The sequence below is a fragment of the Schistosoma mansoni genome, chromosome 2 (assembly GCF_000237925.1).
Source record: "Schistosoma mansoni strain Puerto Rico chromosome 2, complete genome".
NCBI lineage: Eukaryota > Metazoa > Platyhelminthes > Trematoda > Strigeidida > Schistosomatidae > Schistosoma > Schistosoma mansoni.
Window position 1 is genome coordinate 26,570,692 of NC_031496.1, and position 18,714 is coordinate 26,589,405.

Here is an 18,714-nt window from a genome sequence, read left to right on the forward strand (position 1 = left end):
CTTATAACTGCAGAGCCTGATGATGAAGCTAATGAAAACACTTATTCGCTCAAACATTCTTTCTTTTAGAATTATCTGATATGATGACCAGTGTGTTGTAGGGTTTCTAACAGTCCGCAATATTCGGAAGCTACACGTTTGATATACTGATATTTAAAATATGATTGGCCGTCGGTCGTGGACAAACAGCCACAGCCTATTGACTATTAAATGTGTGATTTACTTTTCTGTTATTGATTTCTACTCCGGCCTCACTGCTTGTAGTTCTGTTAAGTAAAGTATTATCTAGTCTATACTCTGGTTCTCCATTATGGACCGTGAACCTTGGCTCTAATATAACGTGAATAGCCATATAATCGTATTAACGTAGTATACCTGAGAGAAAATATTTCAAACCAATCCGTTACATTACATACATGTTCGCGTTCTTTTGTAGAATATCAAAACTACTGTAAGCTGATACAATTTTAATTGATAGTGAAGCAGACTATTTGTGTAGTCGCAGCACCTATCTCACACTTAAGTTTATATATATATATATATATATATATATATATATATATATATATATATATATAATTTATTCGACTTTTATTTCGCTTACGCGCACTAGTTTTTCTGATCGAATTTGCTTGGTGTGCTTGTGGCTTAGAAATCTGTGCAATTCAATAATAAAACCGTAGTCGGCGTTTCGTGTTGCCTTCTGAATTCATGCACCGTCAGGATTTATTTAACAATGGTCATCAGGGCGATTGATATACGAAACCTAAGGGATTATCTAGGAGCTAATACATTACATAGTTTACCTACATATTAAGGACATTAACTAAATCTTACCAGGCACAATCCATAGTTGTCTATCGCACAGAATAACTGAATCTGATCAAATAATTATTTTTTACTAATTTTATATTTATTACAATAACAATAAACATGTTTAGTACTCTGTGAATAGTATTATTTAAAGAGTTCTGTATAGAAACCTGGAATTCTGATGATAATGAAAATTGTTTGGGAAAGAAAAAAAGGAATGTTCAGAAATACGAATTATCAATAAATTTTCTCAAGTTAACAATTAATAAACAATCAATACTTTCGATCCGATGAACAGACAACCGACTTTATTTGTTGATGTGCAGCCATCGCCAGTGTTTTAGAACGTGGACTAAGAGATGCTTGTGAAAGAGGTGAAAGTATTTCCATAGTATCGTTAATTTTCAAAGAACTTTTATTCGCAATATTCGTATTGATACATATGAGGTTGAGAAGTAGCAGTAAATGAGGCAGATGCTTAAACGAATGAAAACAATTTTTTAATATGAATTAAATACGAGTAATTTTTTTAAAAACGATGAAAAACTAGTTGGAAAGAAATATTTCATTACTCTGTTGGGGATGTTAGATCCTCAGAACTCACTTGGTAATTGCCTTATTTTTGTAATTTTATTTTAAAAGTTTGAATTTCTTGTTTTCGCGCCGAAAGCGCTCATTTTCACCTTCATGTCGTATTTCCCACTTGGGAGGATTTTAAACGCTATTGGTTCGTTGTAACTCTTAGTATGCTCATTTGTAACGCTTCCCAAGGACAATTTTATGCTGTAAACATACATTCGATGTATGTCTGTTGTGCTTGCTTGTGCTTCTAGCTACTTGCGGAATATATTTCCCCACTTCAAATTTGGACTTTTCACTCTAGTTAGCGGGGTTGGGACGCGTCAGAATAGCTAGCTTATTGGTCTTTGGTCACAGAGTCTTTGTTCCGTTCTCAGATTAGGGAACTCGTAATCGCTTCAAATATAACACTCTATTACATACATATTTTCGTAAAAGACAATAGTTTTTGTGTTTCTTCAAACTTACCAGCCAAAAACATGTAAATCATGAAGAAAACCTACGCTTTCTCTGAAGTTCTTAAGTCTTTTAGCATAACATTCTGTACATTATCTTCATTATAATTTCAGATAAAAATTTGGTAGTTAGTACTTGTTGATTAAACATGAAACGTATTTCGACAGTCCGACAAAATTTTCATACGCACATCGATATTCGTTAATACATGAGTTACACTGAATGCAACAGCTGACACATTAATTCACTTCGCTCTTTATGGCCAGGACACGGATGTGAAGAAGACAGTCGGTAACAAACTGGACTTGTTTTCTTCGAAAGACTATAAGATATGATACTACGATGACATTTTTGACAGGCGATGTACCAGGAGGATTAATTAAAAAGGAAAGGTGTGGCTGGTAAGATATACAAAGAATGAACTTACATGTAAGAGACATAGAACAGATCCCATTATAAACAATTCTAAAAGCAAGGTGACTGTGAATGGTTTTAAATATCCTTGCTAATCGCTTGTCTGTAGAAATAGTATTAGTTGAGGCAGAAAAATATTCATGACGTTTAATGGCACATGTACATGAAGCCTTTCCATATAGTAGCTCACAATGGTAGATTTGTGAATATAAAGCTACATTTCGATCTGGTCGGTCGTTTGGTTAAGAAATATAAACACTAGCAAATGTACCTACAAACCATCTTTTGAAAGTTGGTGGGTTTTCGACTTCAACTTAGTAACTAACTAGCATCTCCGTAAAATAAATGATACAGATGTTTTTCATGGATAAATATATTTTACATAGATGGGAAAACAGAACTCACAGGTAATAAAAAATAAAAGTTATTGACCACCTACTAAGAAATGTCTGCATGGAAACATACCTCAGAATTCGGCTCTTCATCTCGCATCCTCCGGTTTATCACTTCAATGATTACATCTAAATCGTTCTGATATATTAAAGCTCCAGTATCTGAGTAAGAGAACAGATCGCAGAGAAATTTTACTACACTGTTGTTTGGTGTGTTTGGGCTAGCATTAACAGGTAAAACAGGTTTACTGTCCAACTCAGCTGCTTGGCCTACATTATGAGTCCAGAGACCTTGAATATATTCCAAATCATTGTGAGTATCTTTACGTAAGTGTGAATTAGCTTCAAACTTTTTAATAAAATCCTCTAAGTTCTTTTCTGAGGAACTCGTCCAAGTAGCATCAAATCGAGCAAAGCTAGCCCACTGTGTTAAATTATTTGCTGAATCGTAATTTTTATCGCTTGGTAAAAACGTAACCATGAAGATTGGATCCACTGAAATTACGAAAGAAAACCACAAAGTCATGAATGGTTAGGAAGCAGATACATTGAATTTTTCTTTTAAATAAGCATGTGGACTATTGTAATGTTTAAAAATCTGACAACTCTTTATGTGGACTCGGTCTAAAATTCATGATACCGGTCACTTTCTCTGAAACTCATATAACTACGTTATGAAGGTGTGTACACAGTTAAAGATGAAGCCAATTTTTAAAGACCGTTGAGACCTCTCTGAGCATGCTGACATGAATATGATATGAAACGATGTACACGAATAGAGATTTTCAGCCTATGCTCCACGAAGGGAAACAGACGCAAATAAAAGTAAAACATTTAATTGTGGATTTAATAAGATTAATTTTAAACGACAGAAAATATGTGTGAAACTTAGTAATAAAGATATGATATTTGAAGCTTTATTTCCATATACGTTATATTAAAGTACTTGGTACAACGTATAATATACAGGTAGGTTAAAATATAATGAATGCGTGTCATTAGTGTGCTAATGTTAATTTGTAGGCAAAAACCGTGACCAAGCCGTAATGAGCGCGACGTTTGATGGTGTAGAGATAGTTTGGAAGAAAGTTAAAGGAGTCTAGGTTCAAGACATTAACTGTTGGATTGAGCCGCGTTAACAGACGCAGAACACCGGGTTGACGTCCTAGCGATTATCATAATTAATATTTACATATGGATCGAAACTGGTTGAAACAGTTCAGAGGCATTCACTTTTTGTTGTCAAGTAGATCTTGAGTTTCAAAATTATCTTATACCCTTCTATTCCATAAATTTATTCTTCTCTAATCAAACTGTCTATGGCCAACCTTTTGTACAACAAATGATAATTTTACTAATTCTACTAGATTGAGATTTGTCTTGATAACTTCATTTTAATGTGCTAATATAGTGTGGCAAATTGAACCAATGTAAATATATCCCAGGTTCTAGGTTGCTCATGACTGATTGTGATCAGTAACATAGTACAAGTTAATGCAGTATACTGACAAACAGTATAGAACGAGAATTTCTAATAAACAACGCAGATGACATAAATACATGGCTTTATGATCAAAAAATAACTATTAAATAATTAATAATAAACATTACTTAGTCATATTCAAAATGAAGTAATCATATATCCATTGTTTCAACATTATAATGAAGATTTATAGTACACATCTCTTATATTTATCATTGCTTCAATAATCTCGGAAGTTTCTCAATTAAGCTTAATCAATGACTTGTAGTTATAAAGAATATTTGAGTAAATAATTGTTTTTGATAACAACAGGCTTTACAGTTATAGACTAACCATTTTGTTACAATAGCCGAAAAATGTTCATTAAACAATGTTAACTATTAAAATAGTGAACTTTTGCATCGATTAAGTGTTTCATTTGAAAATTTGGAAGATCAACAGCAGAACAAGACGATATAATTATTCAAAACAATTGTTCGTTCAAATATACTTTGTTTTGTATTCATTAGTTAGAAAAGTGTACAAATATGAAAAGCCCCCAAATGCCCTGGTACGGCCGAGAGTGGGGAGAGTCCACTCTCCCTCTTGAAATGCTCTCACATGGCAACGCGTATATAGTCACTGACAGGGAAGTCTTACTCACTGCCTTCTCGTGGCATTACTGTTGTTTACGAAATTGAGAGGACGAAAAGCGAATGTCCGGTGCTTTAACCGGGTTGATGGACACGGCGCGTCCATCTAGGGGAGTTGGAAAACCCTGATTCCAAACCAATGGTGCACATGGGCTCCAGTATCCTGAAGGAACAAATAGCGTATGAATCAATCATTGATCACCGGCTACGATGGGACTGCATCTGCTCACGATGCTCCACTGCCTTGTGGATTAGACCTTTAGGTCAAAGGCTCGGAGAGTGGCCCTTTAAGAAAACCACCTGCTTCGGTTTGGGCACCTGGGCAGTATCACAGCCCTTACACAAGTCAAATGAGATTTATGTGGCGCATATATAACTGGTGCCTTTTTGTACCAATATTTATGTGTTTCAATAAAATAAAAAAACTTGAAGCGAACTAATTACAGACAAGAACCATGTAATTCAAAAACAATACATTGATAACAATTAAAACTTACAGTGACGATTAAATGTCTGAATAATTATTTCAAGGAATAAACGTGATGAGACAGGTTTAGCTAGTAACGCTTTTAATAACGGTGTCTTGTTGTCTGTTGTATTTGGAGAACTTGTTTCAGACGAATTTAGCATATAAACTGAACAAAAGTGCCAGTTGCATGCTAACAAAAATAACGCCACGGCATAAGAAAACATGTAATACTGACCGTCATTCTGTTCAAACGGATCTAATCCATCCGTGACTAGGATTTGATTACCAGGAGAATGATTCTCTAGATCAATTAAACTTGACTTTTGTTTTGAAGTATCACATAGATTAATGAGGTGAGTAAACAGTTCTTGATCAAGTGATTCTAAAAGGAAAGCAATATTAATATACTTCTTTGCTACATGACGTATTGTAAATTTAACAGTGAATTGAAACAAGTCATTATGGTTTGTGTAAGTAAACAACTATGAATACTTTATGAGTTCTGGTTCATTCTTATTTGTGAAACTTACTCAAAGGGTAAGTGGTGATACAGTGAGCCAATCAGAAGTAACGAAATGAGGTCATTTGATGACAATCAGAAATGTCCCGAAGGATAAATGCATATCATTGGCTAAGAAATAGATTGATCTTCTAAAGGGTAGAAATGCATATATATATATATATTATTTGGTAGCCCAGTAGATGTTCTCATTCATTCCTGTTTTCTTGCTTAAGTAGTCAGTTGGGAGAGAGGTAGAGCGTAGCACCTTATGTATTAGTATCAGATCTAGGATACTCCGGGTCATAACAAGTTTAATGTCATTATAACACATGTAGGACTTTGGAATAAAACCCGATAAGTGAGCTTTAGAAATGTATGTTCGATTATCTTAATACTACGTACACTGATATCACGGGAAGAATTAAGCCTCATATTTGAGTTTCAATTCATTATAAAGTGAGGGGTGTTTTCCAATCACGTATGATATCTAACCATGTTATTTTTGTGCTAAGAACATATATTTTCAAATATAAAGGTTTACTATGCCTAAAAAAGGAAACAGGATAAGGAGATATTAACACAATTCACATACAATATCTAGAAAATGATAGGGGAAAGTGGTTTAAACTCTTTAAGAGTAAATACTCAAGTACCAACATAAACAAATGGAAATGATATTCTTACTACACCATAATGGCTGGATTTATATCCTAGAATGAAAGATAATTAAATATTCTAGTCATAAACAATGGATTCAAATATTTGGATCAGTAACATAATAACGGATTCAAATAATGAATGTATCCAGCTTAATGATGTGAAACCTATGCATTTCAAAGTACACTAAGCCGAAACACAGAGATATTTGAGTAGATCATAAAAATTTGTCTTCTCATTTCTCTGTTCAAATTTATCAAAGGGAACCATTGTTTTGAAGATCATAAAGCGTTGGAATATCATTTTCTGAAACTCAAGTTTAACCATATATTGTTAACAAGCGCTTGGGCTACAGAAGTAAAATAGCGTAAGCCTTCGTAAAAAATACATACATAATTATTACTTGTACCACATACTAACTGAATATATTACAGTAAAAATTCAACTTACTGTGCAAGTCAACTGGAAGAGTCTGAGACTGACTAATTAATAAAGAAAGAAATCGTAACCGTAAAGCGAGATATGGAATCTCTAAATTGAAAAATGTAAATATAGAAAACTGTGAGGATCCAAAACAACTGGCAACAAACACATTTTTTAAGAATCATTATCACGCTTAATTTAAACATAAAAAACTTGAGATGATGCAGTAGAGATTTTCTCCAAATGAAATGATTTATTAAAGCACTCAAATCACAGTTCATATAGGATCAATCGATGATAAGATAGAGGAATATTGCATTCTTAAAAAAGTGACTAGACATTTTTAATCATTAAAGTTGTATGGTACCCTAGAGAATAATGAGAAACAGTAGGATGAAAATAATTGGTAGTTACAATGTGTGAAATTCCAATGTTTACTTGACAAATATACAGACGATGAAGAAGGAAAGAGTAGGTGATTATAAAGACTAAAGAATTAAGAGATAAAGATCATGATAGGATGAAGGATGAAATTAATGATGATATTCGCACGTTTTAACTCGTATTTTTTGTATCGGTCTAACTAGTTTAGCAAAAGGTTTTTGGAAGAAACATCTGGTAAGGGGAGACATGGCTAGAATTGGCGATCTTTATCGAGACTGAAGCTGTTGATTGTTTTGTAATCAGTTGTTGATAGTTATAAGGGTAGATAGAACTCAAAGATGAAAGCTTTATTATATTTTACTAAAAAGAACTTTTTCCCTGGACTACGCGTTATTAATCATTATTGGCGCTTGGCTTACTTCTACAAAGCATTTACATGAAGTTTCCAATTTCTACACGACACATAATAAGACGTTTCCGCTGCCGTTAATCACTTGAATACAAAACGACTAGTAATGACTTTTGCTTTATAATTATATGAGGCATTCTCACGCGATAAAACTACTACATTCTGAATGAGAAAACTTTCAACTTAATATCCATCAAAAGATGGCTGTTGAGGTATAGATAAGATTATTTCTAAAAAAATAGGAATAATAACCAGAAGTACAAAATGAAATAAATACAGTGAGCTATGGTTGAAGATGAATGTCAATATTGACTATGTAACAATAATAGTCTAACTAATTTACCAGGTAGAAGTTTATGTGCTTGGTTTTGAGCGATGCCGCGTGAGAGTTAGCGATACTACCTGACTGCTCAAACCGAGTTAGGTAGAGCGAGGTGAGAACCTGTGATTACCAACCAGTAATCTCGTTGAGTATATATGAGGTACTGTCAGTTGAGTAAAATTCTGTAGTTAATAATCATCACGTTTAGTTGGCATCTGATTAAAGTAACTTGGATCTAGAAATTTTTTCTTTTTGGAATCTATTAATAAAGCTCAAAAAGAGGATAGAAGCAGTCCCATTCATGAGAGCTGAGAACTATTAGCTTAGTGCACAGCAGTATTAATTACTTATGTTAAAAACATTCACATGTAAAAATTACTTCTGATCATTTCCGTGAAGAAGCTTGAACCAGAAAGTCGCGACGAAATGGAACTACTTAATTTTAAGAGCTATCTTTACAAACATAACTTTCTTTTATGACTTAATTTGCGTAATCACTTTTGTTTTGTGACAAAATAATTTCCTTGTAAAAAGAGCAAAACTGGAGTTTACATTTAGCCAAGAAGATAAAATGGAAAAAAGGATAAATTACCACAATGTGAAGAACCTCGTAGCTCTCGAATGAGCTCAGTTGGTAGAACTGACCCAAGGCAAACACGAATACAAGCGGAATCTAGAGAACACAAAATACCGACAGATCTAAGGAGCTTGGAACGTATTTTATTCATGGTTTCGCGTTGATATAGGCCAACAAGAGAGAGCAGTGGTAGAAATTTTACCGAATGCAGATAACAAACGACTAACTTGGGATCAGCTTTTTCCTAAAATATGATAATACATGAAAATGAATGGTACTTTTAAAAAAAGCGCTTTCCAATAAAAGTAAACTAGCTTAATTTAATATAAAGTCTGACTGATTAGTGGGTCAAAATACTGGAAAGTTGCAATAAACATGCCTAAAACAAATGATCATTTCTCTAGAGCAAGATCTCAACGGAAAACAAAACCGACAGCCATAAGCACCTGCCAAAACTAATAATGATGACCAAATAGTGTTTGAATGATATACAATAACTTTCACCACATAAGGGCTATTAAATTGATGTACCACTGAACACAACGTAAATAATAAAGATTAGGAGCCTTTCAAAGTCGTAAATTAGGACTTGGCCTTATTGATCTCGGTTTCGACAGCTAGATACTTCCATCAGCCCTCCCCTTTTAAGTTTGGATCAAAGCCGCGTACATGAATCTGGAATTGGTTAGTGAGTTGTGCTAAGGGTGAACTAAATATCTTTTATAATCTACTTATATATTTGTTCACCTCTTTAGAATAGAATTCCCAACTAAATGCTAAGCCGTCAGTCAACATATGGCTATTTACAATGAATCAACCCTTTAGTGCACCATGATTTACGTTATTCGGCCGGATTTTGTAAAAGAACCTAGGATAGTACACGTAACAACTTATACACGGAACATTTGACAATGTTAGGACTTTGACTAGAACAACTTGGAGTCTGATATAGATCAGCCCGGTGAGAAAGGTTGCATTAAAATAGCAGTTACTGACAAAGTATTGCCCAAAAATAACTTGTAATGATTCTATGCATTAGAACAACAATTGCAATTAAGTAGAAAACTAAGAACACTGTTAAGGATAGTAGTTTATCAAAAATAGAGTAGTGAAAACTAGTTGGAAAATAACAAAAACAATAAGAGTTACCAGCAGAGTATTTAGCTCATTTAGTCGTTCAATGATATCATGTCTATCCTCATGCAACCCCCAGTTACATTCTTGATCATTACTTTGTCGAGATTCAAAATATCCAAGTTTAATTTTGAGAAGATACCAATCAGGACTTCGTGAGTAATCCAGTTCGGTTTCCACTGTATCTGAGGTCTAAAACAAAATGGTTAGTAATAAGCAATTCTGTAACTGATCACGATTTATTTTTACTTCTCATCGTGACAACAAGGAAACTAAAACCCAGCTAAGTTGTGCGACGAACTACACTTACGTCTCAACAGGTACTTTAGAAAATATAACTAGTGATATCACCTGGAGAATTCCACATGAAATTATTAAGAGCCTCTGATTACATTAGCTTAAAATCTGAGAATAAACGCTACGTTAGATGTATTTTATTAGTGACAGTAGTTAGTCAGATGTAGATTCGGTTGGTCAAAGAACACTTTGGAAGAGAGCAAAATGTATTAAATAGGGGTATGGGAAGATTATAAAGTTCAAATACAAGTTTGTGAACTATATGTTTTCTATTTTGAGTCTGTGACAACAAAAATTGGCAGGCAAAGACCTTAAGGTTTGCAATAGACATAAATAACACATGTAGACCCACTATTTGTCTTTTGCTTACTAAAAATCATAATTTGTCGACCTTATCTGCTTCAGTTTTCTACTACTCCAGGTGTCATTATTGTTAATTCCTAGTTTTCCACCTAGTTAATTTGTCTGCAAGTGCTGGTATAGTGTAGTGACGGATTAGTACGTCATAGGATCATATTGACTTGGAGTTCGAAAATCGTCAAGTTCAATTTTTGGATTGTTCCTTTAAACATCTGTAATAAAATAGGTATCACACTCCAATAACCGGACTTAGTGATGAGCATTGGAGGACCAGAAGCTTTGTGATTTTAATACTTTCGAAGTACCAGAAATGTGTTCGCAAGGCGTTACTTGAAAACTGTCTGACGAAAGGTCACCTTGAAACAACTTGTCTATACCCCGTTTCTTGCTTTAATATAAACAAGCTCAAAATATTTAGTGTTTTTGTCAAACTGTAAGATCCAATTAGGTAAAAAGAAACCAGTAAAACCAAGTTCATACTTTACTCTCTGACAGACACTTGTATTTTTAAACATATATTCTACTAACCTCAAGATTATATATCTGTGATTAGTCAAAAATAAGATAATCCTGTTTTTTAGTTAGCCACTTGCAACGTTTAGGCAATAAAAAACAGGAATAAACTTGGACGACATTTAAAATAGCTTTATTCAGACAATGATAAAATGCTTTACAATTTCCATTAGCATCTCTATATCACTTCTGAGTGGGTAATTTGCTTTGATTCTACTGGATTTCGACGAAAAAACAGAAATGCTTGCAGCCGACAAAGAAACAGAGTCTTGGGGTTAGATTAAATCTGATAACGATCCGTGATGTCTTTAGAATTAACTCACTATTTCCCACACGATAACAGGATCTAAAATTCAGGGTGATCATATATTTATGACGTGCCGAGTACTTTCGTTGGTAGAAAAAAAGTAAATCGTTGGCTAATTTAGACAGGGAATGAAAGTTGCGAGAGATCGTATCAATTTTAACAACTACTAAGGAACACTAAGATATTACTTTACGTTCGTAGAAAACAGAAGTCAGTAAGTAAATAGGCGCCCCCGAATGCCCTGGTACGACCGATAGTGGGGAGGGCCCGCCCTCTCTCTTGAAATGCTCTCAACACGGCCACACGTACACATCCTTTGCCATGGGAGTCCTACTCACTGCGTTTTCGTGGCGGGGATGTTGCTTACGAAACTGAAAGGACGAAAAGCAAATATCCGGTGCTTTAACCGGGTTGGTGGATACGGAGAGTCCACCTAGGGGAGTTGGAAAACCCTGATTTCAAACCAATGGTGCACATGGGCTCCAGTGCCCTATGGGAACAAATGGAGTATGAATCGATTGTTAGTCACCGGCTACCATGGTACTGCATCTGCTCACGATGCTCCACTGCCTTGTGGGTCAGACCTTCAGGTCAAAGGCTCGGAGAGTGGCCCTCTAAGAAAACCATATGCTTAAGTCTGGGTACCCGGACAGTATCATAGCCCTCATGCAGGTGTGGCGCATATATATCTGGTGGCCCCTTGTACCAATCATTTATGTGCTCAAATAAATAAATAAATGATAAATAAGTAAATAGGCGGAAATATTGCACAGTTGGACATCAACTATGAAATATAATAGAGTTTACAAATAATTGATGACGAATCACTTTTATTTATTTGGTTGAGACTGAAATTTAGCAATGGGTGAAAAGAAAAACATTTGAACCACAATATTTTTGTTAAGCTAAGAGCAAAGAAAAACTGATAATAGAATTTCAAACTGATAAATTTGATTTTTATTATCAGAATGGGGTTTGTGGAGATTGTAGTAATTTAAATACTTAAATGCATGAGTCGATGTAAGCTGGACCACCAGTGCTTCCAGGTTTTCCATGGTGGTTTACCTTGCATCAACTCATAGATTCAACCAATAAAATTTGATTTTGTCCATTTAGCCATGATTACGTCAGAAGTGGGGGAAACATTAGTTACTCGACTTGCCAATTATGTCGAAGAACCAAGTAGTTTTTGTTGTTGTGCTACGTCGCTGAACTATCGGAGATAGTTCAGATAATTTTCCTCCTTTTAAATATATTTCGAAGTACATATTTGGTCTGAATTACCGGATATTTACACTTGTATTGGTGAATACATTCAGCATAAAGTGGATAGAATAGATGACAAACATAAGATAGTCGGAAAGATGATCACTGCTTCGTTTCTTGTTTTTTTGTGAAACCAATGCTTTAGAAGTATCCTGGCGGGAACTCATTGTCGGTGAGTAAAAAACATACCGAAATGCGTCTCGTTGCTAGCGATCACCAGAGTACCGTAATCGCTCCACTAATGGTGATATTCAGGTGATTACACATAGAGTATGATTTATTTGGTTAATGGTCAATTACCATACATAATAAAAGTTTACACAAACAGAAAACAAATACTTATTAACAGCGTTAACTTTCAATTGGTATGATTTGCTTAATAAAACGTTCGTTCATTACTGAATTATAGCCTTGAAAATTTTGTTTTAGCTCCGGAATGGTGGACAGTAAATCAACAATTGCATAATAGACAGATCGACAATCTGCATATGAGCAATTTGTACCAAGTCTGATTGTATCCACTAAGCAGGATTCAAAATTCTTCGGTAAACTACTGCTTTGTTTAGCAGGTATTAATCCAACTAGAAAAAATATCGTAAATGGAACATTCATCATTATTGGTAAGTACAAAAATTCATAAGTTAGTTAGGCAGAGGAGACCTTACAAATGAAAAGCAAACACGAAATGAAGTTTTTTGGATATCTCGAGTAACAACACAAAAGTGCTTGAGATGCATTTCGACTCCCCCAACTGTTGTTCAAAGACTGGCTTGTGTTGTTGCTCAGTCTGTATGTGGGAAGTGACGTAGTACTGTGTTGACCAACTTATTTATTTTGCAAGTCTCGTTAATAAAGAATAAGTATACTGAGTGGCGGACATTTGTAGACTAATAATAGGATGATCGAGTTGTGGATGTCTGGTAACTGTTTCAGACCATCGTTATCCTTAGAGGGTCGCCATCCACTCACAACGTCAAGGTGTTTGGGTGCAGTGGCGATAATTCGACTAGCGATACCAGCTTTAAAAACCGACCTTAGTGACTTGGTCCTGTTTTACAAAGCCATCCTAAAGAACTCTACACTTATTATCTGCCAAGATTGGAACTTGGTGAGAGTGGAGCGGCAAAAAATTTATGACATGGTATCGTGTGGCGCATAGGTATCTGGTGCCCCTTTGTACCAATATGTATGTATTTAAATAAATAAATAAAATAGTGATATAAAAGACAGATGTCAAGGATGTATATCGGTCACTCACGACCCCTTAGCTGAGTTCATGAAACATCGTGACTTGAACAGCTATCAAGTATGGCTCGTAATAGAAGCTGGTAGCGATCCAGTAGTTCTCAATTACATTCTCCATGGAAGTAAGATGAGATCACCTAACAGAAAAAAGGGACTAATTATGAGCTGTACTTGATTACTTAAATGTCGTATGAACCTTCTCCTTGTTATAATTTTGTAGTTCACTTCTTATCCCCCATTAAGCCAGCCCCCAAATGCCCTGGTACGGCCGAGAGTGGGAAGAGTCCACTCTCCCTCTTGAAATGCTCTCACATGGCCATGCGTATATAGCCTCTGACAGGGAAGTCTTACTCACTGCCTTCTCGTGGCATTACTGTTGTTTACGAAATTGAGAGGACGAAAAGCGAATGTCCGGTGCTTTAACCGGGTTGGTGGGCACGGTGCGTCCACCTAGGGGAGTTGGAAAACCCTGATTCCAAACCAATGGTGCACATGGGCTCCAGTATCCTGAAGGAACAAATAGCGTATGAATCAATCATTGATCACCGGCTACGATGGGACTGCATCTGCTCACGATGCTCCACTGCCTTGTGGATTAGACCTTTAGGTCAAAGGCTCGGAGAGTGGCCCTTTAAGAAAACCACCTGCTTCGGTTTGGGCACCTGGGCAGTATCACAGCCCTCACACAAATGAAATGAGATTTGTGCGGCGCACATATATCTGGTGCCCCTTGTACTGATATTTGTGTTTAAATAAATAATAAATTGTACCAGAGTAAAGACAGAGTACTATGTAAAGATTAGCAGGTGAATAGATGAGGCTGCAAATCTCCGCAAGCTAATAAGTTTAGGATATGTAACGTATGTTCAACTAACACCAACCTTAAAGGACGATGCTATCTGGTGGAGCAGTCATTAAGAAAACAGGGAAGCCATAGGATTCCAAATAGCAGTAGCACGTCAATTTAATCTTTATTTTCCCCCAGATCTTGAGTCCCGAAAATATTTCGCACACTTGTTCCCTTTATTGCTACTTTGAACCATCCTTTCCGTGACTAGTTCTCTTAATATGACAAATCGTACTGATTTCCACCTTCTTATTCATCTTATAAATTTTACGGTAATAACACGGTAGCAACTAGTCTAACGGACGTTTGTTTCCGGTACCAGGTTTTGACTGAATCGAATTACAAACTTACCTGGTAAACACGCACATTCTGTGTACGAATCTGTACTACGCAAACGAACTACAACTACTATACTCCTTCAATACCATCTTCAAACCCTAATCTTTCACATAATGCTTATACTCTTACTACTTCTACCACTATGGGATTTGAATGGACAACTGTATCTCTGTGGTATGGCAACTCGAACTGATGTACGTACGTACGAAGTTCTACGTTGTGAGACTGACTGACTGACAACTATGGAACAAAACTGATGGCTACAAACTTCCTATCTGACTCTGTTTCATATCACGAGAGGTTCATAGAAATTGGATCAATAACTGTCTTTTCCGAAATTGGGCAATAACGACAAAAAGCTTTTTGTAGTTAAAAATATAAGCCAGCTTATATTTTTAACTTGACAATATTAACCTACGGTTACTGATCGAACACTAAATGAGTAGAAAGAAACTTCACTTTACCATACAACAGTATTAGTACTTTAAATATGAGTACACGACATATTCACAGTTAGAAGCTTAACTGATTAACACAGCTCCGTACAAACGAGTTATTTCATTGCTACGAATATTAATTTATTGATGAGAATATAAAGCAACAATTTGACATTATCTGGAGTATATAGTGAAATGCCCTAATCAAATGCACATGGTTAAGGTAAACTTGGTGTGAGAGACAATGGTACAACTCAACTGCTAAGACATGAGTATAGAAATGTACAACCAACCTGTTCCAGTCATCGATACAGGTTTTTCAATAACACTTATTTTTAGCTCAGAAAACTCTTCACAAGGTGTTGTATTTTCGTTTGGTTTCTCCCTGCATATTTGAAGCAAACGTCTAAAACGGTGATGTAATAAAGCCGACCTACTTCATTAAGTCATCTTTTCCCCGAAGTTCGTCCGATGAACTGGCTGTTAGGTTCGCTAACGCTTTCTTGGCACACTGCTGAACAAAACTCTCATCTTTAGCCTTTCAACTTAGTTCGAATGTTGCATGAGAAATTACCTCGCATCGCTTAACAAAATTAGTAGGGACACATCCTAGAGTCCCATCGGTCTTGGAAACCAAACGCCAATACTCGTTTTCCTCCCGGATATCTAAAAATATTTCGTCTCGAGAAAACTTTAAGGTTCCGGGGAAAGGACCTTCATATGGATAAATCGCCTGCAACATTAGAGGTCGACACAGAGCTTAGACTTGAGTAACCAAGTATTACACTTCAGTAGTTTCGTCCGCAAACGGAGGTTACTGGGCTCTTCAAGGTCAAACTGTCGTTAAACGATTGGTGCGCCATCTCAACAGTGAATATGGTTTCACAGAAGCGGCCAAATCAAGACAGTTTAAATTTGATCTCATTTCAGATGCACTATGTCTGATAACGTCCACCCGTCGAGTATCATAAGTGATACCATCGTCATGATCCATGATATGTGATGATTACCGCGCGCTATTTAAAAAGGACAGTGGTATTTTTCCTTGCTGAGTAAATTCTATTGTTTTGGTCGTTAATAACTTATCAAGACTACTGTTAATACTTTGATTGAACTTCTTTCAGTTAAAGTATTCGATTAGAGTATCATTTTCGGTTTCTAAAATAGTTTAGAGTACTTTGTTATTTCTATTGTGTCTGTTAGTACTTTGGTCCTAACTATTTACAGTTTTCCACTTTTTTGGTGAAAGATCACTTTTTCTCCGGGTATTATTGTGTCTAGTTCTTTTTTTTAAAAAGACCCCAAATGACTGGAAAGTACAATAAAAGCAATTGCCATCGCCAAGGCTGCATGACGCGCGGCATGCAGTGCGACGAGTGCAAAGGATGGTACAACGAAGTCTGTATAAATCTAACGCCTGCGGCTTTTAAACAGTTCAGTGGGAATAGTTGCGTATGGCTCTGTCAACAGTGCTGTCTGGATGCAAATAGCCTGTTAACCGAGGCCATCTCTACGGTCAATGCTGCGAAAGTGTCTCGGCAAGCGCGGTGGGGACACGTCGGTCAGAACTCGATCTGTCGACACGCAGATTGATGTGAGGCAAGCACAGGTGAGTTCGAAAAGTGCTGATTCACATCATCCAAACGAGGAAGGATAGCCCCAAATGAGGTCTGTTCCGACCAAAAACTCGAGAAAGGAAGTTTCTTCTGTCTCACGCATTCAAAATGGTCTCCAGCAGGAAACTTTCAGAAGCCGCAATCGCAGGGCTCGGTCGGTTTTCAGCGCGAAACATGACCCGGTCTCCCAAGTCGTCGACAACCCTTCGGAATCCCATAGTATTGTAGCTATAAATAATTCCGCAAAATCAATAGCTTTGTAATTGCTGGACATTGGATGCTGATCACATTAGTTTTAGTGGACTCGTTTAGCTGAAGGCACTCGGTCATGTATCCGTACCAGATCACGTTACAGAACGGCGTGGGAATCGTCTCCTACCATCATTAGCCAGGTTAGATCAGTCATTTCTCGATATATTGATAACCCGTCAAATATATCTTCCAACCCCCTCGCTTCTGACTTCTGATTTTAAAAGGGTGGGCGCGATTCGATTATAGAAGGTGTTACTGGTAAAGAGTTGTTAAACAACAATACTAGTGGCATCTTCAGTGATGAGACCGACGTGATCTGGTACACCAAACGATAAACTGCTAGTCTGTCCCTTTTTGGAACTCCATAAACCGTTGTTTCGCTTTATTTGACCTTTATATATTGTGATATTTTTTTCGAGTTTTCGGATATATTTTAATTATTTATTTTTCGTCCATTATAATACTTGATTTTTCACTATGATGGAACAGACACACAAAGTATTTAAGTTAAAGACTATCCCACCACCCTCGATTCAGTTAATGCCGTTTTCGCCGGACAATATCGAAGCTTGGTTCTGTTAGGCAGAAGCCGACTTTCGCGGGCACGGCATTACGGATTCACGCACACAGTTCCACGCAGTAGTTAAGGCACTACCGCACGAATTTAACAGTTACGTTAACACGAAGTATGTTTACTAGTGATGAAAAACCTCAAACGACCCAGAATGACATTACACAACTACGTCATACACTTAAACGCTACCTTAGATTTCGTAGTGACCGTAAACGGTCACAAACCCCGTGAAGAAGCGTTTCACGTAGGCGATCTGTTTCTAGACCACTAAAGAAGAATAACCCCGACTGGTGCCGGCATCAAAACCAGTATGGGAAGTCTTCTAGAAATTGCAGGAAACCCTGCAATTACCCAAACTCCGACTCCAATGACACGGAAAATAATTCGGGAAACTTCCCAGCCAGCACACGTTAACGGCCGCGGTAGCCGGCGAACGTAGCCGTCTGTTATTCGTCACAGACGTGATTACGAAAGTTCACCATCTCGTCGGTACTGGAGCAAAAGTTAGCGTTCTTCCTGCATATTGTAATGACCGGCTTCAAGAATCTGTTTTAAACTTACAAACAGTAAACGGATAGCCAATCGCCACATATGGTAAAGAGTACGCTTACCTTAACGTGGGTTTACGCAAACCCATTCACTGGATCTTCGTTGTTGCAGGTTTTTCTGTGTCAATATATACCTCCTCCAACACTACAATTTACTCATCGACACAAGCAAACGTAGCTAATATACGGAAACACTAAGTTATTTGTTTGCGTAACTTATTTTCTGGGATACACCAACCGCAACTGAAAAGGCCGTGTGTAACCAGTAATGTTACAGATCACATCACGACGACGGGACCACCTGTATTTTCGAAGGCACGCAGACTGGCTCCCGAAAAGCTGAATTTGGCCAAAACGAATATGACCAGATGATAGAGTTAGGAATCATTCGACCGTCAAACAGCCAGTGGGCATCTCCTTTGCACATGATCCCTAAAAAAGAGAGCAACGATTGGCATCCAACTGGT

General features: G+C 36.6%; 1 protein-coding gene across 2 annotated transcripts; it reads right to left on the reverse strand.

Annotated features, from left to right (window-relative positions):
* Window positions 1-878: 878 nt before the first annotated feature.
* Smp_128280.1 (hypothetical protein) lies at window positions 879-15,999 on the reverse strand (the record flags this gene model as incomplete). Of its 2 annotated transcripts, none has more annotated exons than XM_018796234.1 (10): window positions 879-1,290; window positions 2,728-2,816; window positions 5,267-5,620; window positions 6,848-6,928; window positions 8,528-8,756; window positions 9,662-9,838; window positions 12,789-12,970; window positions 15,551-15,663; window positions 15,695-15,795; window positions 15,832-15,999. In XM_018796234.1, the coding sequence occupies 10 exons, from the start codon at window positions 15,997-15,999 to the stop codon at window positions 1,087-1,089; spliced, it is 1,698 nt and encodes a 565-aa protein (XP_018650467.1). The 2 variants fall into 2 exon arrangements, with proteins under 2 accessions (XP_018650467.1, XP_018650468.1); XM_018796235.1 differs by having other exon boundaries at window positions 1,087-1,290; window positions 2,728-3,149.
* Between the last annotated feature and the right edge of the window lie 2,715 nt (window positions 16,000-18,714).